Below are 27525 nucleotides of genomic sequence, written 5' to 3' on the forward strand. Positions count from 1 at the left end.
ATGCAAATCAGTCTACAGGCTTTAATAGGCAACCTAGGAAGTCAGGGAAGGGATAGTTTTTTAAGTTGCGTTACAAGCCGTTCACACATTGGCAAAAAAAAAGTCGAATATTACATGAGAATTGTTACATATTGAACCTTTAAAAAAAATTTTTTTAGTTACATTATACTATCATTATACTATCTATATTTTAGATCCCCCCACCCCACCCCTAACCAAGTATAAAAAATCAGAAAAATGTACCAGACAGGGAAATTTAGTCATAATCATTTTTGGTTACATTATACTATTATACAGATATTTTTGAGTACCTAAACCCGCCCCCATACCTAAACCTAACCAGTTCTCAAAATATAGACATAACAAGCAAATAAAATTACAGTCACATTAATTTATTCCAATAAATGAAAAAAGCGCTATAAAAGGATTACAAATTCTGCATTCAAAGTACTCAGAATTCACACAATAGCTCTGTGTTAGGAACTGAATTGCTGAAAATCTTTCTCTCCATGAAAGCAGACACATTTCATAAAAAAATATACATCCAAACATTAGAATTTTGCAATCGATCACATGACACACGAGAGCCAATGGCATTTTACATCATTGACATCAAAGCTGCCATAAGGCTTCTTGAGGTTCTTTAATTTTTAATTGAGTGTGGGATCTGACTGTTTTGGCGGATGGGAATGCTGATCATTAAATAAAGACTTAAATTTGGATGTGTTCCTCACACAAAACACACAGCATCGGAAGACCTGGAATAAAGTGAATTAACAGGATTATTTTATGATCATTTTTATGGTGCCTTTCTCATTTTTTTAAGCCGCAGTTCAGACATTCTGAAAACACCCTTTGTGTCCCACAGTAAACAAGATAAAAACTAAACAATAAAGCAATGAGTAAATGATAAAATAATTTTCAAATTATTTAATGTTAAAATATAGCTTTGGGTAAAGTCATGGAATTCTTCAAAATTAGTTGAATATGGCATCAGTGTGACATAAAATATGGACCAAGTGCTACATTTTGATGGTGCAGGCAAAAAGTCACCCCAGTGATGCTTCGTCATGAGCTTAACGGTAGAGTTTTGGGCTCCTGCAAAAGATTTTTAATTAGGGTATTCAAGACAAAACTAGGAACCTCATACCTTTCTATAAACTTTTGATTATTTTGCTTGATTGTGATGAGTTAATTCTTTTATTCTGCATTATTTTCCATTTCTGTATATTATAGAAAAGAAAACAAAACTGATCAAAGCAGGCTTCATCATAAGTAAAAGATAGAAAAGGGGTTTAAGGACACTGCAAAGTTTACTCTTGTAATTCTGTCGGGTAGATAACAAAATGAACCAATATCAACTAAAATACATCACACACTGCCAAACGGCAATCTTCTTGCACTCTCTCGCACATGACTATAGTGGTTTACAAGGAAGGAAGTCAGCATTTTCATATGCAGGAGAAGAATAAGAAATGATAAAAAAGAAAAAATGGAGGAGTGTACAACAGCGTCACACCACTGAAGGAAACAAAAGGAGGAGAACTGAGACAAGGGAAAGAGAGAATGTATGAGAGACTGGTAAAGAGACAGAAATACAGATGTTGAAAACTTTTGTAGCTCCTGATTAATCATATATTGCTTTAGTCTTAAGACTTTTATGAAGTAATTCTATAATGGGAGTAATGAAAAAGATTGTGTGACATTTCAGTGCTTTTGAAAAAGACAAACGGGCAAGCTGGTTATGCTATATGAAAGTACAGTGCTTTGACTACAAGCGCATAACAGCTTAAATCTGAAAATAAGAGTGCAGAGGGGAAAAAAGTTTATTAAAGGAACAGTCTTGTGAGTGAAGAGGAGTTGACTGGAGTTTTGAAGCCATGACGAACAATAGGACATTGACAATGGTCGTCCTCCTGAGCATCTTTGTGGCAAGAAGTCATACTAGAGGTTAGTTCAAATAGATTTCAATGTGAAAATGTCTGTAGCTTTAAATTCAAGAAACAGTTCAGCTCATTCTTATGAGAAATAAACGCTAACTTCAGTAGTTTGCCATTTAGGCCTATGCATATATTTGCCTTGTGGTCAAAATCTTGGCCTTTGTCAAGTCAAAAGTTTGCAAACACCTACACGTTCTTTATTATTACTATATTTCATATTTTAGAATAATACTAAAGTCATCTAAACTGTGAAATAACACAAACTGACGTACAGTGGGTGTTACTGTATGTAGCGACCACAAATGTTAAACAAATCTAAACTATCTTATATTTTAGATTCTTTAAAATAGCCAATCTTGGTCTAGATTACAGCCATGCACTCTCTGGGCATTCTCACAACCGACTTCATTTGGTGCCACCAGAAATGCTTTTTAAACAGTTTCAGAGCTCTTATGTGTACTGGACACTTGTTGACTGCTTTTCCCTCAAACTAATCAAGCATTAAGCATAAGCATATAGATAAAAAATTTTAGTCAACTGTGTCCAAACCTTTGACTGCTAGTGCACTGTATATAGAAAGTGTCAGGTGAATCATTATGGCTTGGTAATGTGGTTAAATTGAGAGTGTAACTGACAGTAACTGTTGATCAGTAGGGGAAAATCTATTTTTATACTGTTCCACTCAGAATGCAAGGACATTTTAGTATGGTGCCTCTCTGTGGTTACATGGAGCTCACAATGGAGATGGATGTACAGCAGAATGAGGAATCTGTGCTCTCACATGCATGTGATGCTTTTGTGTGTGTTTCTATTCTGAGAGCACATGCCATGACGAGGCTCTCTTCCTCTCTGGGGGGATTCTTTGGGGGAAACTGACTTGCTGAGGTTTTTGAGGCTGACAGAAGCACCTGACTAAAAACCTGTAAATATAGTACATGACCTTAAAGCAGCGTACATGGAACCAAATTATATTTTTAGGTTTTGACTGTTCAAAATAATGCCATATACATGGGATGGCATGTCAGTTGTTGATTTAGGCCAGGTGTTCAGACTGCATTTGGTTCAGAATAACACCTCTTTTCCTTGTAATAAAATAATATTGAGAAATGCCTAACTATTCATTGACCAAAAATCAGTGATGTTCTAACATTATGCATGTAATTTAAGCTTCTACTAAACCTCCAGTATTCCACACTTACAACTGTGTAACAAACAGATGCTATTAAGAAAAAACTAACTTGAGTGACTCAATTTTCAACATTAACATGTTACTCACATGCTTTATCACTAACCATCTTAGGAGAAGATCAAAACATCAACTTAACACAACAACATCAAGCTGTGAATGTCAATGTGGAAAATGAATTGACAGGTCAGAAAAACTACACTTTTATTTTCTTTCTTACTTTTTTTCAGTTCTTTCAGTTCTTTGGTGTCTCAATTTTAAGGAATTTTACTTTTTTTCCCCTCTTTTTTTTCTATATATATTGGGAAATCATGTGCTAACTGACGTTCTCCCAGGTTTTCATGCTAGATTAATTTTATGTTAGATTATTTGTTTATGTAACATATGTAATAATTTGCACAACAAAATGAACCATGAGATTTCTGCTTTAGGCAATTTAATGCTTAAAAAAAAAACAACTAATAAAACATCAAAGTATCCATATTCATGTAAAGTGACAACTGTTTCACATTTGTTGTTAGAAATAAAGCTGGTGTGTACAGAATGTTGTACCTACTATATTTTAGGGTAATGGAAGGAAGTGACACACCATGAGATAAGACCAGTCTGGCATGGCAGGGAAAGATTATTTTTGTGAACAGAGAAAAAAATGTGTAAATGTGTCCATCATGTCTTAATATTTGTTTGTAAATTCTCTTGCTAACATACTGACCAAACAGACTATACAGTATACGAATAGAACCATAATTATTTGCCACAAAATCAGATTAGACACACAAAATGTTTCTTTTCTTGCAATCCTCTGGTTAAACAGATGTATTATTCTTATCAGATATTTTCATCTAATTTTGTGCACTTTCAAATATTTTCTGCAGTTTTCAAAGCTGAGACATTTATGGAGGGCAACAATGTCACTTTAAAATGTGGAGATGCTAAAGTCAAATGGAACGAGCTAATTTTCATCACCTGGAATCTTAGCTTGCAAAGCAGAAAGTGTTTCGTCGGCATGTTGTTATCTAAGCCAGAATCCACTTGTAATGATGGAAAGATGCTACTCAACTCCTCAAATAGAGTTTCCTTATTCATTCCCAAAATTTCAAAGGACGATGAAGGATCTTACTCATGTGATATATCATATAGCGCAGGAACCTATGCTGAAACAGTGAATGTGTCTGTAGGTGGTAAGTACAACAAAAATGTTTTAAATATACACTGGCGGCCAAAAGTTTGGAATAATGTACAGATTTTGCTCTTATGGAAAGAAATTGGTACTTTTATTCACCAAAGTGGCATTCAACTGATCACAATGTATAGTCAGGACATTAATAACATGAAAAATTACTATTACAATTTGAAAAAAAATGTTCAGAACTTCTTAAACTACTTCAAAGTGTTCTCATCAAAAAATCCTCCACGTGCAGCAATGACAGCTTTGCAGATCCGTGGCATTCTAGCTGTCAGTTTGTCCAGATACTCACATTTCACCCCACACTTCCTGTAGCACTTGTCATAGATGTGGCTGTCTTGTCGAGCACTTCTCACACACCTTACAGTCTAGCTGATCCCACAAAAACTCAATGGGGTTAAGATCCATAACACTCTTTTCCAATTATCTGTTGTCCAATGTCTGTTTCTTTGCCCACTCTGATCTTTTCTTTTTGTTTTTCTGTTTCAAAAGTGTCTTTTTCTTTGCAATTCTTCCCATAAGGCCTGCACCCCTGAGTCTTCTCTTTACTGTTGTACATGAAACTGATGTTGAGCGGGTAGAATTCAATGAAGCTGTCAGCTGAGGACATGTGAGGTGTCTATTTCTCAAACTAGATACTCTGATGTACTTGTCCTCTTGTTTAGTTGTACATCTGGCCTTCCACATCTCTTTCTGTCCTTGTTAGAACCAGTTGTCCTTTGTCTTTGAAGACTGTAGTGTACACCTTTGTATGAAATCTTCAGTTCCTCAAAACAATGACTGACTGATGAGTTTCTAGAGAAAGCTGTTTCTTTTTCACACCTAATATTGAACTTAAGTCATGCCAGTCTATTGCATACTGTGACAACACAAAAACAAACACAAAGACAATGTTAAGCTTCATTTAACAAACCAAATAGCTTTCAACTGTGTTTGATTTAATGGCAAGTGATTTTCTAGTACCAAATTAGCAATTTAGCATGATTACACAAGGATAAGATGTTGGAGTGATGGCTGCTGGAAATGGGGCCTGTCTAGATTTGATCAAAAATGACTTTTTTTCAAATAGTGATTGTGCTGTTTTTTTATTTATTTTTTACATCAGTAATGTCCTGACTTGTACTTTGTGATCAGCTGAATGCCACTTTTGTGAATAAAAGTACCAATTTCCTTCTGAAACAGCAAAATCTGTACATTATTCTAAACTTTGGCTGCCAGTGTTTATATAATAATTTATAATAAAAAAATTGCCACACTCTTGGTTAATTTCAAAAGCTAGAGAAGCACCTGCATGACAAACAGCTGAAAGCACAAGTTCAATATACAATATATTTATAACTAAATTTGATGATACAGTACCTAGTTTAATTTGTAACAAGACTAGTTATATCTATTAAACTTCTCATTGTGGTCAAGAGCTGGTGAAGAGTGAACACTTAAAATCATTGGACTAAATAGTATTAAGAACCAGCAATGAAGCCAATGGTATTGATATTCGAATTTCCTTTGTTTTTAGTTCCCAACCTTGTCAGCAAGCTGGAGTTCAAAAATGGTCAGTGGTATGCTGTCTGTGAAGCCAAATATGAACAGTCTGTGCCCACGCTTCGTTGGGAACCTGCACTGAACTTTTTTAACAAAACCAGCAATATAATAAAGGGTGATATGACTTTTGTGAAGAATCGAGTAAATCTGCTTAATGTTGTTAATGTTAGTAGCCTTACCTGTGTGGCCACGAATGGTACCTGGCAACAGAACATAACACTTGATCTTACAAAACTAGGTAAGCACACTGTATTTTAAAAGAAGCGCATGAACACTTTTTTCATTAACTTTCTGTGAGATAGTGGATTATTTTGATATGGTTCCATTTTGATAAACTGAGGTGCAGACTTTAGCTAAAAAGAGTAAAAAAAAATTGGCAGCTCAAAGCCTATAGGTGGGAAATCATTCATGTAAACAGTCCCACTTTTAGTAGCAACAGTTTGTATTGTATTCAAAAAGACATTTGGTTTGACAATTCAGTATTGATGTTTTATCTGTTTATATTACATTTTAAATGAATTATTTTTCAACAAAAACGTGAACTAATCTTTTCTCTTTTTAGTGCTTTCAGATCCCAAATTTCCATGGGAAATAATTGCCATAGCAGTCAGTTCTGTGTGTTTTATTATTGTATCTCTGGCTGTGGTTTATGTACTACGTAGGAAGTTTAACAACCTAAGGTGGGATCTCTTACTGCCATGATACACTGCAGTTGAATTAAACCTTTTTGCATGTTTTAATTATCTAGCCTAACCCTTCACTTAAACTATAGCGATCGAGAGTGTTGAGAGGATGATTAATATAATAGCTATTTTTGCAATGTCTGTTTAGTGCATTGAAAACGCTTTGCTGCAAATCCAAAATCTCAACACCCGCTGAAGACAAACCAACACAGGTAAGGAGTAAGATAAAGTGGTGTTCGTTTTTTTGTACTACATCAAGATTGACTATGTTATTGTAGGCAGTGTTTAAAATGATTGTGTGTGTTTGTGTGTGTGTGTGTGTGTGTGTGTGTGTGTGTGTGTGTTTTGAGCATACACTATTAGTCAAATGTTTGGACACACGTGGCTACATTTATGTTCCTCGTGACTGTAAATGCTTTATGATCTAAATGCATATCCTGAAGTGCCTGATATAAGTTTTGTAGTCAAATATAAATGTATGAATTTTTTTTTTACAAAACTAAAATGTTTATTAAAAGGAAACATTAAAGGAATAGTTCACCCAAAAATGAAAATTCTCTCATCATTTACTCACCCTCATGCCATCTGAGATGTGTATGACTTTCTTTCTTCTACAGAACACAAACTAAGATTTTTAGAAGAACATTTCAGCTTTGTAGGTCCTCACAATGCAAGTGAATGTGTACCAACATTTTGAAGGTCCAAAAAGCACATAAAGACAACATAAAAGTAATCCATACAACTCCAGTGGTTAAATCTATATCTTCGGAAGCTATATGATAAGTAGATTAGGAAAAGATCAATATTTAACTCATTTTTTTCCTATAAATCTTCACTTTTATTTTCACACTCTTATTCTTTTGTTTTTGGCGATTCACGTTCTTCATGAATATCACCACCTACTGGCCAGGATAGGAGAATTCATAGTAAAAAAGGACTAAAATACTGATCTGCTTCTCACCCACACTTCTGAAGATATTAATTTTACCTCTGGAGTCTTATGGATTAATTTTATGCTTCCTTTACGTGCTTTTGGAGCTTCAAAATTTTGGTACCTATTCACTTGCATTGTGTGGACCTACATAGATGAAATATTCTTTTAAAATCTTTGTTTGTGTTCTGCTGAAGAAAGAAAGTCATAAACATCTGGGATGGCATGAGGGTGAGTAAATGATGAGAGAATTTTAACTTTTGGGTGAACTATCCAGTTAAGTCTGCAGAGCTGTTTAGGCAAAGAGAGGCTACTTTGAAGTATAATTTTATTTACAATTGTGACATTTTTTGCTCACTATATAATTTCCATATTTCCATTTGTATTGTGAAATTGAAAACATAAAAAGTAAAGAGTGAGTAGGTTTGTCCAAACTTCAGACTGGGAGTGTATGTGTCCAGTTATAACATCGTGAAAGTATGCTTTTGATGTATCACTCTCTGAAGCATGTGTCTATGTGCATTAAGGCCCCTGATGTTGAAGAGGTGGAACCCTATGCAAGTTATATACAGCGAGTCAACTCCATCTACAACTCCTCAGCTGAACTCTTCAATGCTTAAGTAGCAGCACACTGACTTTTGTCACTTTTCATGATGAAATGGGATACCAGAAGTTATACATGTTGACTGAAAAGTAACAGAGAATAGTGTGGTCAAAATTACACACATGAATAACATACTAGTGGAAAAATAGTCATTTCAAGAGAGCATCCCCAAAGCAAACAGGTTTTGACTGAGGAACAAAAGTCACAATGAGTCAAATGATGAAAAGGTGATGATGAAGGAACATTTATAATCTTAGTGGTGAGGAAAGACTGGACAACTTCAGCGGTAGTGATATCACCAATATGAAGATTTGTAGAAACTGGGTTTGTATTATTTACTTGAACAAATAGTTTTTTTTTTTTTTGTTTTTTTTTTTACTTGTACAGATATCTTTCCTTTCATGGTGTAAAAGGTAAAACCCACAGCAAACAACTCTGTCCTCTAAAAATACTAAAGTGGGCCTTTTAAATGAGCATGGTAAACATATTTTACATTTTGCACAGAATACAAATGTATCAAATTATTTAAGTAAACGTACTTAACGTTTCAGTATGTGTTCTAAACCTATTTTAATCGGCAGTTTACTATCCAGCTGAATTTAATACAATGTATCAAACTCTTTACTATTAATGTTCGATTCCAGCGAATGCTAGTTGTCTCTATACACAAGCAGGCCTTTCTAATGGGACAAAAGTGATGTTGAATAATGTGACTAATGTGTCTGACTTGCACCTGCTTTTAATAGAGCCGCGTTCAAGAGGGAATCGTGTTTGATTACTCATTAAGATATGTAACATTGAGAGGTCAGACATGGAGAGTCGGACCCTTCGAATTTCAGTAATTTGTCCCTTGAGGAGAAAAAAATTAAATAAAAAATCACAAGGTCCCATTCGGATGAGTAAGCGTGGAGGGGAACAAAATGGAAACTTAGGGGTAACTGTGTGCCTTTCTGAATTCTTGTCATTGGAAAGGAAAGATCGGGTACGCCCTCAGATATCACATAACATCACATAACTTCACATATCACTCCTGTCAAAACTGAAACTTGTGGGATGGTATCGGCTTCTTTTGATTTTGATAAGACAGTCTTGGGAATCCCCAAAAACTATGACAGCGAGAATTTTCATTCAATTCAAATTTAGATCTTCGTAGTGTGCCATAGTCTCTCTATATAACACGAATTACTGCAATGTACCTACCATTCAAAAGCATGTTCCTCCATCTAGTGGTAAAATGCGGTAGTGTAGTCTCTTTGAAATTAACAGTACACTGCAGCATTCTGGGCTCTCTAGCGACATCTGTGGGTGAAATACTAAAGTGCAGGTTATCTGCGAAGGAACTTTAAAATTAAAATAAAAAGTCCGGTTTTCCTCCGCACTGATCAATCTGATGATTTCAGGAAACACCATTGCCTGCTATTAGAGCGGATATGACTAGCTACACCAAGAGTTATTAGTAAGAAGAAAGTCTTGCAAGACTTATCAGAAAAAGATGTCGTCAAAGCAAGTTAGTAGCATATCTGTCGTTGGACCTCTTTCTTGTTTTCATAGATATGACGTACAATAAACACGCAAGGACGGAAGCCTGAAATGTCCCGCCAAATGGAACCCGACAGTTTTCTCAGTTTAAAAGCATTAGACTACTAAAGGCTTACCATAAGGCAAGAACGTGGTTTTGAACATATTTTTAATATAATGCTTCAATAATGTCATTTTGTTAATTTCTTATGGAGGATTCCCAAGAATTCCTCCGTAGTGTAGGATTCCTTTAAAAATTTAATCACAAACATACCTGTTGGCTATTAGTATTAGTGTGATATCAAACAAATTGGTTACTTTCTCAATGATTGACTACACATTTAGTCAACTACTAAATTACCACAGTTTTTCCTATTGGAAAAATATAAATGTCACTCTAGTTTCATTGTACAAGTACCACACAGACGTGTAAGAAGACATATGCATTGTTATTCACTGTACACATTTACACATTTTGGATGAAGGCAATAATTGCTTTTCAAGACCTCATAAAACTCTTTCCTGTGTTGAGTTAAAAGTGCACTCAGTAAATTTTTTGTTTATGTCATCTTGGACTTACACTGACACCTGGTGGCCTGGATGCAGCATTATTCAAACGCAATAGTTTTAAGTTATGGATGCCATTGTAGATATTTACGATTCACAGTCAGCCATGATTAATTGAATCTATGGGTGAAAGTGTCCAATAACAGGACAGTTACTGAGATTAAGTGAGTAGTATTCGGCTGGTCATATGATACCATGTGCGGACCCTCTCCATGTAGATGTGAAAAGCTTTTATAAGGTTACTGATATGACTGGAGTCTTCATCTCATGTGAGTGCTCATGATTTAAGACGTGTCAAAATTACTATTCATATTTTTAGTAGTAAAACTATTTTAATGAGGAAAAATGACTGAGAGCACCTTTAAATACTGTTGAAACAGGAAGTTGGGGCGGGACATTTTAAAGGGCTGTCTCTCTCTCTTTTTTTTTTTAATTGCCAGCAGAGCTGTTCAACCAACATAAACTTTACAACATAAATTAAACACTTTCATACCTCAAACCTTAATTTTGAAGCTGCCGTGTGTATATATATATATATATATATATATATATATATATATATATATATATATATATATATATATATATATACATACATACACTACCGGTCAAAAGTTTGGAAACACTTGACTGAAATGTTTCTCATGATCTTAAAAATATTTTGGTCTGAAGGCATATGCTTAAATGTTTGAAATTAGTTTTGTAGACAAAAATATAATTGTGCCACCATATTAATTTATTTCATTATAAATCTAAAATTTAATAAAAAAAAAAAAGTTTTTGAAATTGATGACTTGGACCAAATAATAAAGAAAAGCAGCCAATCAGTGCCCAGCAAATAGATGGGAACTCCTTCAATACAGTTTAAAAAGCATCCCAGGGTGATACCTCAAGAAGTTGGTTGAGAAAATGTCAAGAGTACATGTCTGCAAATTCTAGGCAAAGGATGACTACTTTGAAGATGCTAAAATATAACACAGTTTTGATTTATTTCGGATTTTGTTTAGTCACAACATAATTCCCACAGTTCCATTTATTTTATTCCATAGTTTTAATGACTTTACTATTATTCTAAAATGTGAAAAAAAATTATAAAAAAGAATGAGTACGTTTTTCAAAACTTTTGACCGGTAGTGTTTGTATATGTATGTATGTATATATATATATATATATAAAGTATGCGGTTCAATACAGCTTAAAAATTCATGTTAGTGGTATGAAAGTGTGTAATTTATGTTGTAGAACAAAATGTCCGAAGTAATGTTTACCACAGTCCTTATTTTACTTAAGTTCAAAAACCCCATTATAAAAATCCATAGGAAAATCCAGAAGGAATTCTCTTCCAAGTTTTTGGACTACCACCTACACAGCTCTATAGAGTGCAGCAGTCTAGTTGTGGAAGTAAAAACACCATTCATTATATCCATAGATGATTGGATTTTTAACAATAACTTAGAAACAGGGTATGAAATTAGCACCTGCCATGCACCAAATGCGAGTAGTGTCCCTCATTGCGCCCCCTTAGTGTGCTCCCAGCGCCCCCCTTGATATGGCGCTCCGATGCATTGCATACATTGCATACAGGGTTTTTGTGCCTCTGCTTCAGGTTATAGCCTTTGCAATTGGCTGATTGTGCCATGCGCGTGGTGCTGCATCCCTGAAGCCACAGTAAGAGGAGAGATGAGGCCCTCAGCCTAACATGTTGAAAATGCTCTACAAACCTATTTATCAACACGAACTTTTACAATATAGGCTATGACTCAACATAAAATACTGTTCTGAACTACTCCCAGAACACCCATTGACTTAAAAAAGACGTCTTGATGCAAGTTAACTATGCAGTAACAGGCACGCAACACTTTCCTCTTGTAAATTAGATTTAATTACGGTTAAGTTTATAATATTCAATTATAATTTCAATTACTCACTCTCGATAAACATCTTATTTATGTCCGTTATCCCAAATTTCAATTCCAATTTCCAAACGCCTGAAAATACCACGTTCATCTGTACAAACAATAGTACGCAAGTATAAACACCAAGGGACCACGCAGCCTTCATACCGCTCAGGAAGGAGACACATTCTGTCTCCTAAAGATGAACATAGTTTGGGGCGAAAAGTGCAAATCAATCCCAGAACAACAGCAAATGACCTTGTGAAGATGCTGGAGGAAACAGGTAGACAATTATCTATATCCACAGTAAAATGAGTCATATATCGACATAACCTGAAAGGCTGCTCAGCAAGGAAGAAGCCTCTGCTCCAAAACTGCCATAAAAAAGCCAGACTACAGTTTGCAGGTGCGCATGGGGACAAAGATCTTACTTTTGGGAGAAATGTCCTTTGATCTGATGAAACAGAAATTGAACTGTTTGGCCTTATTGACTATGTTTGGTGGAAAAAGGGTGAGGCTTGCAAGCCAAAGAACACCATCCCAACTTTGAAGCGTGGGGGTGGCAGCATCATGTTGTGGGGGTGCTTTGCTGCAGGAGGGACTAGTGCACTTCACAAAATAGATGGCATCATGAGGAAGGAAATTATGTGTATATGTTAAAGCAACATCTCAAGACAGCTCTGTCGTAAATGGGTCTTACAAATGGACAATGACCCCAAGCATAACTCCAAAGTTGTGGCAAAATGGCTTAAGGACAACAAAGTCAAGGTTTTGGAGTGGCCATCACAAAGCCCTGACCTCAATCAGATAGAAAATTTGTGGTCGGAACTGAAAAAGCATGTGCAAGCAAGGAGGCCTACAAACCTGACTCAGTTACACCAGTTCTGTCTGGAGGAATGGGCCAAAATTCCAGCAACTTATTGTGAGAAGCTTGTGGAAGGATACCCAAAATGTTTGACCCACATTAAACAATTTAAAGGCAATGCTACCAAATACTAACAAAATTACTAACAACTTCTGACCCTCTGGAAATGTGATGAAAGTAATAAAAGCTGAAATAAATAATTCTCTCTACTATTATTCTGACATTTCACATTCTTAAAATATAGTGATCCTAACTGACCTAAGACAGAGAATATTTTATACGATTAAATGTCATAAATTATGAAAAACTTAGTTTAAATGTATTTAGCTAAGGTGTATGTAAACTTCTGACTTCAACTGTGTGTATATATATATATATATATATATATATATATATATATATATATATATATATATATATATATATGAAAAATCAAAGTGGCTGGTAAAATAAGGCTGGTGGGCAAAAAAGTTAATTTCGTACCCTGCTCATAAACCTTTAAAGACAGACCTTCCATGAGCTCCTAGATACTTCATGGATGGTATATGCTTCTCATTTTTAAAACATTCATGTTTTGAGCAAAATTCCTGGTGAAAAACTTCCTGGTTTCGTAATATTCGTTCTCTGATGGAGGGAACGAGACATTGTGTCGATCTAGTGACACAAGGGGTCACTCTTGGGAGCCCCAATCACTTCTGCTTTTTTGAAAAAAGGCCAATGAGAATTGGCGAGTGGAATTTGCATGCCACTCCCCCGGACATATTGGTATAAAAGGAGCTGGTATGCAACCACTCATTCGGGTTTTGTGCTGAGGAGCCGAAACTAGGTCCCGGCCATTTCAACGTGTAGTTCAGTGTTGTGGCAAGAGGGACACAACGTCTCGTTCCCTCCATCAGGGAACGGAGGTTACGAAAGTAACCAGGATGTTCCGTATCTGTCACTCACTCAACGTTGTGTTCAATGTAGTGACACTAGGGGTCCCTATACAAAACGCCACAACTAGCTGAACTGTGTTACGTGAACTGGCGGTGTGTGACGGGCAGACTGCTGTGTGCCTCGTAGTCAGCGCACCAGGCCATCACGTAACCTCCCCCAACGCTCTTATGGGCGTCGAACGATCCATCAGGAACAAGTCAACTGCCCAACTACAGGGACAGGCTAGCCAGCCGAGGCCTCTTTTCCCTCTCTTTTTTCCCCAAAAAGAGTGAAATTTGTTAACTGACTGGGAGCCATAAGTGTCTGCATCGGGGGGTGTCCGTCCCAAAGGGAAGACACCGCGGAGACCACACCTTGCCCAAAAAGGGGGGGAGGGGGGTATTTTGAGTGGAGTACCTCACATGGTCTTACCGAGTTTTGTCGGAAGTATGTCATGTGGAGAGGTCCCATGGTAGGTCCTACCCAAAGGGGGAGGAGTTTCTACAGAGCATGGCGACCGGGGGCAGAGGGGCCTCTGCCCAAGGAAGATGCAGTTTGCTGTCCGGGAAACAATTTTGCGGAAGATATCACATGGGGTCGCCTTCGGGAAACCAGCACACGTGGAGCACCTACCTCAGTACAGGGGCTCATTAGCGCACATACTGGGCCGGTCAGCGAGTTTCTCCACAAACTCAGCTGCCATAGGGCTAAGGAGGAATGTCATCCAGGAATCACAGTCTGTGAACATGACTGGGAGTCAAGAGTGCACGTCTTCACCTCAAGGGAGGGGAAAGGCGCTATGCGCAAGTGGTACACCTGGCCAGTTGTCCTGGAACTTACCTGCTTGTGCCTGCCAATACGCGGTACGAGACCATCTCAACCCGGAGATTGTAGAACCTCGCAAAGGTGTTGGGTGTTGCCCAGCCCCCTGCTCTGCAGATGTCTGCCAAAGAGGTGCCACTGGCCCGGGCCCAGGAGGCCGCCACACTCATGGTGGAGTGGGCTCATAACCCCACAGGGGGTGGCACGTCTTGAGCCTGATATGCCATTGTGATGGCGTCGATGACCCAGTGGGCAATCCTCTGTTTGGAGACAGTGCTTCCTTTCCGCTGTCCACCAAAGCAAAGCCTCCTCCTGGGGCAGTGCTTGCAGGTTCACCACCTGATCCCTAAAAGGAGTTGTGAGAAACTTGGGCACATAGCCCGGTCGGGGTCTCAGGATCACATGAGAGTTACCCGGACCAAATTCCAGGCACGATTCGCTGACAGAGAATGCCTGCAGGTCCCCTACCTTTTTATGGAAGTGAGCGCAGTCAGGAGGGCAGTCTTCAAAGCCTTAAGCTCAGCTGAAGGAAAGGGAGCTCCCTGTAGACCCCGAAGGACTATGGAGAGGTCCCATGAGGGGACGAGGCGTGGTCTGGAGGGATTCAACTTCTTTGCGCCTCTCAGGAACCTGATGATCAAGTCATGCTTCCACAAATACTTACCATCTACTGCATCATGATGTGCCGAAATGGCGGCTACATACACCTTCATGGTGGAGGGGGACAGCCGCCCCTCCAGCCTCTTCTGCAGGAAGGAAAGCACTGATCCGACTGCGCATCTCTGGGGGTCTTCGCATTGGGAAGGACACCACTTAACAAACAGACGCCACTTCAAGGCATTCAGGCACCTCGTAGAGGGAGCCCTAGATCAATGAGTGATCGTGTCTGCCACCGCGGGTCTTCCGCGTCCCATCCAGGGGCCAGATGTGGAGATTCCAGAGGTCTGGTCGCAGGTGCCAGATGGTGCCCCATCCCTGAGAAAGAAGGTCCTTCCTCAGGGGAATTTGCCAGGGGGGCTGTCGCGAGGAGCGTGAGATCCGAGAACCACGTCTGGGTGGGCCAGTAGGGTGCTACCAGGATGATCTGCTCCTCGTTCTCCCTGACCTTGCCCAGGGTCTGTGCAAGTAGGCTCACTGGGGGAAATGCATATTTGCGTAGTTGCGTCTTGGAGGCATCTGTTGTAACCACGACGCGCCTGGAGACCTGCTCTAGGGGAACCCCTGCCCGTAGAAATGTAAGGTCGGTGTCTAAGGGCTGAAGAGGCGGCGACAGATCGGCGTGATGGACATGTCCCGTGATGCCATGCCCATCTCGGGACTCGAGTCTGAAGCCAGTGCTGAAGTGGTCTCATATGCATCAACCCGATGCCCCAGGAGCCTCTGAAAAAGTTTCAGTGGAACCGCTGTTCTCCGTCTGAACACCTTCAGACAGTTCAGCACCGACTGTGCACGCTTGTTCGTGAGGCGCGCTGTTATCGAGACTGAGTCCAACTCCAAACCGAGAAAAGAGATGCCCTGAACCGGGGAGAGCTTGCTCTTTTCCCAGTTGACCCGAAGCCCCAGTCGGTTGAGGTGCTGGAGCAAGAGGTCCCTGTGTGCATACAGCAACTCTCGAAAATGTGTTAGGATTAGCCAGTCATCAAGATAGTTGAGGATGCAGATGCCCATTTCCCTTAGCAGGGCAAGGGCAGCCTCTGCGACCTTCGTGAAGATGCAAGGGGAGAGAGACAGGCCGAAGGGGAGGACCTTGTACTGGTATGCCTGGCCTTCGAAGGCAAACCGCAGGAATGGTCTGCGTCGAGGTAAGACCGAGGCATGAAAGTGTGCGTCCTTCAGGTCTACCGCCGCGAACCAATCTTGATGCCGGACGCTCGCTAGAATGCGTTTTTGTGTCAGCATCTTGAACGGGAGTCTGTGCAAAGCCCGGTTCAGTACTCGCAGGTCCAGGATTGGTCGCAACCCACCGCCTTTCTTCGGTACAATGAAGTAAGGGCTGTAGAACCCTTTCTTCATCTCAGCTGGAGGGACAGGCTCTATCACACCCTTGCGCAGAAGGGTAGCAATCTCCGCATGCAAGGTAGTGGCGTTCTCGCCTTTCACCATGGTGAAGCGGATGCCGCTGAACCTGGGCGGGCACCTGGTGAACTGAATCACATAGGCCGAGTATGTGACGGTCCGGGTCAGCCATCGCGACGGGTTGGAAAGCGCGAGACATGTGCCCAAACTCCGGGCGAGGGGGACCAAGGGAATGATCACGTTGGACGTACCGGCGGGTGGGGCCTCGCGGCGGAGAGGAGCTCGAGGTGCCACGTCGAGGGGACTCGAGCCCCATGGCCGTGCTGAGTCCAGGGACATTGAAGCACTTACCTGGCTCCTGCCACCCACCATAAGATTGGCCGAGGAGGGGGGAGGAGGAATCTCATCCCCGTAGTCCACTGGAACCAATCCCGTGTGGGCTTGTTTGTGACCCAGGAGACAAGGGAACCATTCTTTTGTCAGACTTTTGGGTGCCGCATGCCCAGGAGGCTGCGGCGACAAAATATTCTCCTCCCGGCCCTCCACTGGCCGGCCGCGAGACGGGTAGCATCTGCTTCCTGCCATGGGGACGGGCTGTGGCGGAGCTGGTATTGTTGCTGGAGGAAGATGCCCTTGGTGACGAGCAGACAGGGTGCGGGGTCTTAAGCCGCGCCAGGGCAGGATATGTTGTAAAACCTCTGTCTGCTTCTTCACCGCCGAGAACTGCTGGGCAAAGTCCTCGACGGTGTTGCCAAACAGGCCAACCTGGGAAATGGGGGCGTCAAGGAACCGTGCCTTGTCCACCTCTCCCATCTCGACCAGGTTGAGCCAAAGGTGGTGCTCCTGGACCACCAGGGTGGACATCGCCTGCCTGAGAGACCGTGCCGTGACCTTCGTTGCCTGGAGAGCGAGGTCGGTCGCCGAGCGCAGTTCTTGCATTAATCCCGGGTCAGAACTACCCTCGTGCAGTTCTTTTAGTGCCTTGGCTTGGTGTACTTGCAGGAGAGCCATGGCGTGCAGGGCAGAGACGGCTTGTCCAGCGGCACCATAGGCTCTAGCCGTCAGGGACGACATAAACCTACAGGCCCTGGACGGGAGTCTCGGGTGCCCACGCCACGTGACTGAATACCCCCTGGCCGCTCTGCCATCAAGGGTAGCGAGAGCGGGGGAGCTGAAAGACTGGGACCGGGCAGTAAAAGGTGCCTCCCACAATCTTGTCAGCTCCTCGTGCACTTCTGGGAAGAAAGGAATGGGGGCGGGGCGTGCCCGCGGGCGGAGCCCCGTGCCCAGGAACTGATCATCGAGCCGTGAAGGTTCAGGGGAGAGTGGAGGGTTCCACTCTAGCCCGATGCTCGTGGCCACCCAGGAAAGCATGTCCATCATTTCTGTGTCGGCGTGAGACTGGGCGACCATTCCTGAAGGAGGAAGCCCAGCCGAAGCCTCTGCGTCAGACTGGATGAGCCAGTCTCATCGATAACTCATCGTCTTCCGGAGCTCCGAATGAGAAGTCGAACTCGTGCTGAGACGAGCCGCCGGTCTCGTGCGAGAGCCCGATCGGGACAAGCGAGCGTGCTGGGGAATGGGAGGTCCGTGGGGGGATACCCGGCTGAGGTGGTCCCATTGATGTCCCCAAATCGCCCCCAGTGCTAACCGACGCGGCCTCAAACCCGTAGGCAGAAGGACCGGTGCGGGGAGCCGCTGGGGTGGTTACGAAAGCAAGCTGTGACCGCAATGTTGCAATGGTCATGTTCTCACAATGAGGACAGGACTCATCCACGAACGATGTCTCCGCGTGAGCAGTGCCCAGACACATAAGACAGCGATCGTGGCCGCAGAAGCGGAGAGATATCGCCCACAACCAGGAATAAACCACACAAATGGAAAGGCATCTTTAAAAAGATGTTCCGTGTGTGCCGCTCTTTTAGAAAGAAAATATACTCTTTTTAGAATATACTCTTTTAGTTGTTCTGCCGAAGCGCCCAGGGGCATTCTCTGCACTCTACGGGTGCAGAGGGGGAGAAACCGCTGAAATGCGCCGTAGAATCCAGCAGATGAGGTGAATGAACTTCACAGATTAATTCAGCTTCAATGAATAGAACTGCTTGGCTCCGAAGAGAAAATCTGAATGAGTGGTTGCATACCAGCTCCTTTTATACCCGTATGTCCGGCATGCAAATTCCACTTGCCAATTCTCATTGGCCTTTTTTCAAAAAAGCAGAGGTGTTTGGGGCTCCCAAGGGTGACCCCTAGTGTCACTACATCGACACAACGTCGAGTGAGTGACAGATAGGGAACTACACTATCTATGATCGAGTTCTCCAGCAATGGCCCACTTCAAACTATCTGAATTGTATCTGAATATATTTACAGCCATATACCATTATTTGCTACTTGATTTTACTAGTCAGTGGCAATTAGTATTAAGGGGAGGGACATTCTAGAGTAGGGAACATTTGATTGGACAAATATGTGTGGACACTACATGAGTACAGAATGAGTAATCATTTTTTGGTACGTTTTCCCAAAAGAGAAAACTGTAAGAAGAAGAGACAGGGAATTTTAAATGCATATTTCTGTTAAAAGTTAATTTAATCAATTGAGGAGTACACTTACATATGGCTTCACAGCTAAGAGACATGGACTAAAAGCCACAAAACCACAATTTTGATTTCACAGAGTCTTTAATGCATCAAAAGGTAAAAACATTGTTTATATGTTTTATATAGCTCCATACTGTAAAAGCAGTGAAAAAACTTTGAAGGAAAAAAAATCCCTGACCTTAGAAAGAAATGAAAAAACCCCCACAAATAAATAAAAAAACAACTTAAGATCATTAATATCATTTACAAAGTAAACAGGACTTAAAGTTGTGTGTGAGTATCTCAGGTTGTCCATTCCAGTGGATTTGCTGATTTCAGCCACATCAGTGGTGCAATGCTCAGCCCATGAGCACATAATCATCTGAACAGTCCTCAGTGTCTTTGTGTTTGGTTGGGTTAGTCATCGCATCAGGAACCTTTACAACAGCATAATCACAATCATTATCCTCAAGGTCTCTCAAAGGCATTTCTCCTTTGACATTACTGTGGTTAATGGAGGCATAGAGGACGTCTTCTTCATGTGATGTCTACAGGTCAGAAAGAAAAACAATGCATGTAAAATATGCTAAGAAATCCAATCCTTATTAACTGCCATTTAAAGGGATAGTTCACCCAAAAAACTAAAAATCTCTCATCAGTTACTCACCCTCATGCCATCCCAAATGTGTATGACTTTCTATCTTCTGCTGAAGACAGATTAATATTTTTAGAAGTATATCTCATTTCTGAAGGTCCATACAATGCAAGTGAATGGTGACCAGAACATTAAAGGTACAAAAAGCATATGCAGGCAGCATAAAAGTAATCCATATGACTCCAGTGGCTAAATGTATATCTTCAGAAGCGACATAACAGGTGTCCTATCGGTAATCCTTTTTTATTATAAATTCTTCTCCCTTCCAAGTAGGTGGTGATATGCACAAAAAATGTGAATCGCCAAAAACCAACAAAGAATTTGAAAATGAAAATGGAGATTTATAGTATAAAAGGACTTAAATATTGATCTGTTTCTCACCCACACCTATCAAATAGTTTCTAAAGATATACATTGAACCACTGGAGTCATATTGATTAATTTTATGCTGCCTTTATATGCCTTTTGGAGCTTCAAATTTCTGGCCACCATTCACTTGCATTGTATGGACCTACAAAACTAAAAGTCATACACATTTGAGATGGCATGAGGGTGAGGAATTGATGAGGTAATTTAAATTTGCAGGTGAAATATCCCTTTAAGTTGGAGAACCTCTGAGTAAAACCTTTGTAATATCTGTTGCGTAAACAAGCAAACATACTCAAACCACACTGGCATACATTCAGGCAAGGGGCAACTATATAATGAAGGTAGATTTTGATGAAAACGTTTAAAATTTTCTCAAGCTGTTTAAACGCAGGTTCCACTATCACATGCCCTGCTATTACAAAAGGTCAATGTGTGTTCAATGAACTGTTTCTTTTTTGCTTGGCAGTAACAGTGGAAATGTTCAGTTGGATCTTTTCTATAGAGCTAGAAAGAATTGGAGTGGTGAAGCTTAGAAGTTAAAGATCTAGGCTGGAAACCTTATGTTACTTGAAGGGGACAAAGGGTAATCCATGATGTGTCATCATTTTACCCCCATGTACAGGTCACATATCTCCAGGCTCATCTAGGGGCACTTTACTGTAATTAGTAAGTATACTGTAACTATACGATAAAACTTAGATAAGGCTGTGTCTGATACCAGAAGAATGCTGCCTTTGCAAGCAATATATGGGGCTAGGAAGGCCTTGAGGCATGTCAGAATCCAATTTGCATAACATCTTGGCTACTAAGATATGGCTGGTTTCTAAGGCAGCATAGATCCTTTGCTGCCTTTAATATCTCACTATCATCGTAAGTTCACACAAGAAAGCTCTCTGACTGACTGAGCAGTGAGGCAGTTAAGTAGCTTCAGTTTAGAAAGCAAATTTTCAACTTTCAAGGAAGTGATGTAATTGTCAGCAAGGGTGTTACAATTTTTCTTTTACATCAGTGTCATTTACTTTTCACAAACACCTTGGTTCCATTTTTCATTGATAGCATCATCTGGACATTCAGAGAAACATGAAAAACCTAAAAGACTAAATGCTGTGCAGGTCATCATTTGAATATTCTAGTCAACAGACCCATTCAGAGCAGACTTTATGATGCCCCAAAATGCAAAACAAGCATCAACTGCTTTTGAGGCAGACTTTCAGACGGAATCGCCTTCAAAACCAAGAATAACTATGATGAAACTGACACCATACCTGTCTGAAACATGATGACTTCAAATCCGCACATTTAAAAAATTACGACTTCTTGATAGTATTAAAGATTTTTAGACAAAGGTGAAACAGATATAATACATGAAAACAGTTTGAGTTTTAATTGTACAGTTTAAATCGTACCAACCTTTTTTAACACTGAAAATGTCAATTGAATGAGTATACAATAAACATTTTCAGAATGCATTTTTACCTTTGTATTACTGTCTGTGTCATTCTGATTACCAATATCTGTTAGATGAAACATACAAAGAACATTAGCGATCACAACCAATTCAGTGGTGACTGAACAGTGTAGGCATCCATTCACACAAACTCTCTATGAACTTTCACCCTAACATTCTAGCTTTTAAAATAGCACTCTCAGCTATAGAAGTGCATGCATGAAAAAAAGAGCTATTTATGTGACATGCACATTAACAAAAATAATGAAGTAGTCTGCCTAATATTGTAAAAAGGAACATCCTTATAAATGTATTGGCCTTAACATTCTGTCTTCAAAATGAGACTTCATTGTATATCAACTGAAAAAATGTCTTACCTCCTTCTTGAGGTTTCTTTTTTCTGAGAATACCAAAAAGAGTTGTTTAAAACATATAATGTAAATCACATATGTTCTGCAGTTTACCATCTCATAAAATCTATAATATCACTTAAGCAACTAGAAAAATGAGCGTTCAGAAAGACTTTATAACACTGTCTAATAGACAATAATAGATGTACAGAAGCCTATTAGATTGTTAATTGCCTATAAACATACTACCATTACATAATCAAGCTCTTTAGATGACCTACCTTCGTTTGCAAAAGGAATTTCCCATAGCTCCAACAAGTTCAGTACTACTCGTCTGCCATAATGTAAATATTGGACCAGTAACCACAGATGACAGTGTAGTCCTTAAACAGTCTAGTCAAAAATGTACAAAGTGAAACAAAGTTTCAAACCTGTCAGTTGGACAGTATAAAATACAACAGTATACAATAGCAGAAGCAAAGAGGGATGGAGGGAGTTACTCAGTTCAGAGAGAGTTTGTCTAAAGTGGTCAAACAACAGACTGCTTGTAATTCATTTGTATTTCCTGTGTTCTGTGGTTTTCATTTGCCTCTGAGCACACGACACACAGACACACAATAATCTTCTATTTTAATTAGTGTGTGCTTGCGCACATCTCTTAGTGGGCATTATGCGTTCTCCTATACATATGATGTGTGTGTGTGTAATTTGTTGCTCCATGACAACTATTCCATAAATGATCATCAGTTCAATTATTGTTTGATAAAGAGCATAAAGAGCATAATTTTCCATCTCTATAAATATGAAAATGTGATATCAGAACAATTCTGTGCATTGATGTCACTTTTTGGTATTAATGCAAATAGCTGTGACCAGGAAAGAAAATTAGCAACCCAGTTAAAAAAGAAAGAAGAAAATATCTTAAACCAGCCTAAACTGGATTGCTAATCTTAGCTGATCTCCACGCCTGGGAGACCAGGCGATCAATCAGTTGAACCAGCTGAAGATCAGCTTGACCAGGTTGGGAGAGCAGCTTAATAAACTCTGGTGCATTATTGGGCTGCCGCCCAATATTTTTCTCACTCAAATTTAAAAGCTCACCATTCACACATACTGTGGACTAATTGCAAAAAATTGGTCTCATTTTTCAGAGAACCGCCCAAATAAAAATAAAAAACACTCATAAATAATACTGTATTTGTTTATAATCTTATCATAAACAGAATAAAAGAAAAAGTATCTTTTCTTCAAATGTTCACTTTGAAAATTTGACTTTTATTCCACTAGGTGGAAGAAAGCACAAGAAAAAATATTTTTTCTCTATTACATATACATCATGATGGTGCCGCGGATGGCCGCCCCGGTGTGGAGCGCTCCTATTGTTTTGTTGTTTTTGTTTGTTTGTCCTGTGTTTAGTAATATTTTTCCAGTCAGTTTTACCAGAGACAAACTGCTGAACATTCGACAGCATATACAAGTCAATCTTTTCCCGGATTTTGAATATTCGGACGTTTTGCTGGACATTTTAGTCTGAGGCGCGGCTGTGTTGTTTAAACGCGCTATGAGACGCAGGCGAGGGAGATGAGCAGGTGTGCTGGTCAAGCTCCATCTGCGTGGCTTTCGAACAGTGCTGCTGAACATTCATCTTGCAAATCTCCGCTCTCTCCCTAACAAAACGGACGAACTACATCTCCTCACCCGCACAAACAAGGACTTTTCAACTTCTTCTGCCTTGTGCTTCACAGAAACCTGGCTGAGTGAAACCATTCCGGACAGCGCATTACATCTGCCGGGCTTCTATCTGTTCAGAGCGGATTGCATCGTGGAGTTAACGGGGAAAACGAGAGGCGGTGGAACATGCTTTTACATCAGTGAAAGTTGGTGTACAGATGTAACAACGTTAAAGAAGATGTGCTGTCCTAATTTGGAAGCGCTCTTTATTAACTGTAAGCCTTTCTACTCGCCGCGGGGGTTTTCCTCGTTTATTCTGGTGAGTGTGTACATCGCGCCAAATGCGTGTTTGAATGCCACGCTGCAACAGCTGGCTGATCACATCACAGACATGGAACAACAATACCCGGACTCAGTTATTATTATTCTTGGGGATTTTAACAATGCAAATCTCACACGTGAACTGCCCAAATACAAACAGCACATTACATGCCCAACCAGAGACAGAAATATACTGGATCACTGCTACACAACAATAAAGGATGCATATCGCTCTGTCCCTAGAACAGCTTTGGGACTCTCTGATCACTGTCTGGTTCATCTTCTTCCAACCTACAGACAGAAATTAAAATCTGCTAAACCTGTAGTAAGGACTGTAAAAAGATGGACCAATGAAGCAGAGCTGGAACTACAAGCCTGCTTTGACTGAACTGATTGGAGTGTTTTTGAAGCTGCAGACACCAATCTGGATGAGCTCACAGATACAGTAACATCATATATCAGTTTCTGTGAGGATATGTGCATTCTTACTAGGACTTATTTAACATTTAACAATGACAAACCATGGTTTACAGCAGAACTCAGGCAGCTTCTTCAGGCCAAAGAGGATGCTTAGAGAGTTGGGGATAAAGTCTTGTACAATCAGGCCAGGAACACACTGAATAAGGGAATCAGAGTGGCTAAAATAAGATACTCTGAGAAGCTGAAAAGCAAGTTTTCAGCTAACGACCCTGCATCAGTGTGGAGTGGCATGAAACAACTTACGAAATAACCCTGTGGTGGACCAACAACTGGCTGACAACCTGAATGTGTTCTACTGTAGATTTGAAAGGCCCAGTGTCACACCCCACACCCACTCTGACCTTCACTTCACACAAACAACAACACCTCCGGCAACCCCCCTCCTCCCCCTCCTGCTACTCAACCTGCACTTCAGATCTGTGAAGGTGATGTGTGCCGTGTCTTTCGAAAACAAAGGATAAGGAAAGCACAGGGCCCAGATGGGATTTCACCTGCATGTCTTAGATCCTGTGCTAACCAGCTGGCCCCCATTTTCACACAGATATTCAATAGATCACTGGAGCAGTGTGAAGTCCCATGCTGCTTCAAATGTTCCACTGTCTTCCCCATCCCAAAGAAACCACAAATCACAGGACTTAATGACTACAGACCTGTTGCTCTGACGTCTGTGGTCATGAAGTAATTTGAGAGACTGGTGTTGGCCCACCTGAAGGACATCACTGGACCCTTTCTAGATCCCCTTCAATTTGCTTATCGAGCAAACAGGTCTGTGGATGATGCAGTCAACATGGGATTGCATCATATCCTGCAACATCTGGACAGACCAGGGACATATGCAAGGATCCTTTTTGTGGACTTCAGTTCGGCTTTCAACACCATCATCCCAACTCTCTGTTCCCACGTCTATCTGTCAGTGGATTAACAGCTTTCTGACGGACAGGCAGCAGCTTGTGAGACAGGGGAAATTCACTTCCAGCACCTGTACAATCAGCATTGATGCCCCCAGGGATGTGTGCTCTCCCTACTACTCTTCTCCCTCTACACCAACGACTGCATCGCCAAGGACCCCTCTGTCAAGCTCCTGAAGTTTGCAGACGACACCACTGTCATTGGCCTCATCCGAGATGATGATGGGTCTGCATACAGAAGGGAGGTTAAACAGCTGGCTGTCTGGTGCAGTCAAAACAACCTTGAGCTGAACACGCTCACAACGGTGGAGATGACTGTGGACTTTAGGAGGAACCCCCCCAACACTGACCCCCCTCACCATTCTAAACAGCACTGTGGCAGCAATGGAGTCATTCAGGTTCCTGGGCACTACCATCTCACAGGACCTCCACTGCGAGAAAAGCCCAGCAGAGGTTGTACTTCCTTCGCCAGTTGAGGAAGTTCAACCTGCCACAGGCGCTGCTGATACAGTTCTACTCAGAAGTCATTGAGTCTGTCCTCTGCACTTCTATAACTGTTTGGTTTGGTTCAGCTACGAAATCGGATCTCAGAAGACTACAAAGGACAGTTTGGACTGCTGAGAGGATTATTGGTTGCCCCCTGCCCCCCCTTCAAGAACTATACACTTCCAGAGTGAGGAAAAATCACTCTGGACCCCACTCACCCTGCCCACTACCTTTTTGAACTGTTGCCTTCTGGCCGACGCTTCAGAGCTCTGAGCACCAAAACCATCAGGCACAGGAACAGTTTTTTCCCCCAGGCTATCCATCTCATGAACAGTTAAAACTGCCCCTTTGAGCAATAATTAATGTGCAATACACAGCTTAGCTTTTATATTATCCAACACATCCTTCCTCTTCTGCCATTACATTCCCTTGCACTGTATATAACCGATTTGTATTTAGATTTGCAATACGTATGTGTATGTGTGTGTATGTATGTATGTATATATATTCATATATATGTATATGTGTATATATGTGTGTACATGTATGTATGTGTATATATAAATATATATATATATATATATATATATATATATATATATATATATATATATATTTTTTTTTGTCTATTGTGTATTCTATATATACTTTTTTCTTTTCAATATTTATCTATTTTTTATTCAATTTTAATTATTTTTTAAAAGTCTTGTTGCTGTTTTGTATTGTTGTGTACTGGAAGCTCCTGTCACCAAGACAAATTCCTTGTATGTGTAAGCATACTTGGCAATAAAGCTCATTCGGATTCTGATTCTGATTCTGAATATACAGATCTGAAATGTAGGTAGCGCTCTAATGCATTTTAGCCCTCACAGATGTGCTCATACATAGACATTCAGTCTAATTTTCAGTTCAAGCATGACCCTTGTTGTTTCATTGAATGTCTCCGCCTCTCAGTGGACTAGAAGTTCAGTCTCGGTGTCATTAGAATGCTGAGATCCTTCCCTTTGTGATGATATAAAACATTTTATCACCAATAGACGAAAAAAATACACTGGTGGCCAAAAGTTTGGAATAATGTACAGATTTTGCTGTTTTGTAAGGAAATTGGTACTTTAATTCACCAAAGTGGCATTCATCTGATCACAAAGTAAAGTCAGGACATTACTGATGTAAAAAACAGCACCATCACTATTTGTGAAGTCATTTTTGATCAAATCTAGACAGGCCCCATTTCCAGCACCCATCACTCCAACACCTTATCCTTGAGGAATCATGCTAAATTCCTAATTTGGTACTAGAAAATCACTTGCCATTATATCAAACACAGTTGAAAGCTATTTGGTTTGTTAAATGAAGCTTAACATTGTCTTTGTGTTTGTTTTTGAGTTGTCACAGTATGCAATAGACTGGCATGTCTTAAAGTCAATATTAGGACAAAAATGGCAAAAAAGAAACAGCTTTCTCTGGAAACTCATCAGTCAATCATTGTTTTGAGGAATGAAAGCTATACAATGCTTGAAATTGCCAAAAAACTGAAGATTTCATACAAAGGTGTACACCACAGTCTTCAAAGACAAAGGACAACTGGC

General features: G+C 40.4%; 2 protein-coding genes across 6 annotated transcripts; one reads left to right on the forward strand and one right to left on the reverse strand.

The window, feature by feature from the left end:
- Positions 1-1443: 1443 nt before the first annotated feature.
- On the forward strand, positions 1444-10670 carry si:ch211-214p13.9 (cell surface glycoprotein CD200 receptor 1-A). 5 transcript variants are annotated; one of them, XM_051708551.1, is made up of 8 exons: positions 1444-1581; positions 1712-1950; positions 3241-3312; positions 4002-4307; positions 5829-6092; positions 6417-6534; positions 6686-6749; positions 7996-10670. In XM_051708551.1, exons 2-8 carry the CDS (start codon positions 1881-1883, stop codon positions 8086-8088), a joined length of 987 nt encoding a protein of 328 aa, XP_051564511.1. In that variant the 5' UTR covers positions 1444-1581; positions 1712-1880; the 3' UTR covers positions 8089-10670. The 5 variants fall into 5 exon arrangements, with proteins under 5 accessions (XP_051564511.1, XP_051564510.1, XP_051564512.1 ...); XM_051708550.1 differs by having other exon boundaries at positions 1510-1950; XM_051708554.1 differs by lacking the exon at positions 1712-1950 and having other exon boundaries at positions 1563-1581.
- Positions 8227-26408, reverse strand: LOC127447349 (uncharacterized). The gene is made up of 5 exons (XM_051709170.1): positions 22352-26408; positions 22098-22120; positions 21750-21787; positions 16258-19797; positions 8227-8260 (listed from the first exon to the last, which is right to left on the reverse strand). The coding sequence occupies exons 4-5, from the start codon at positions 18081-18083 to the stop codon at positions 8227-8229; spliced, it is 1860 nt and encodes a 619-aa protein (XP_051565130.1). The 5' UTR covers positions 18084-19797; positions 21750-21787; positions 22098-22120; positions 22352-26408.
- Positions 26409-27525: the final 1117 nt, after the last annotated feature.

Source organism: Myxocyprinus asiaticus, chromosome 10 (genome assembly GCF_019703515.2).
Source record: "Myxocyprinus asiaticus isolate MX2 ecotype Aquarium Trade chromosome 10, UBuf_Myxa_2, whole genome shotgun sequence".
NCBI lineage: Eukaryota > Metazoa > Chordata > Actinopteri > Cypriniformes > Catostomidae > Myxocyprinus > Myxocyprinus asiaticus.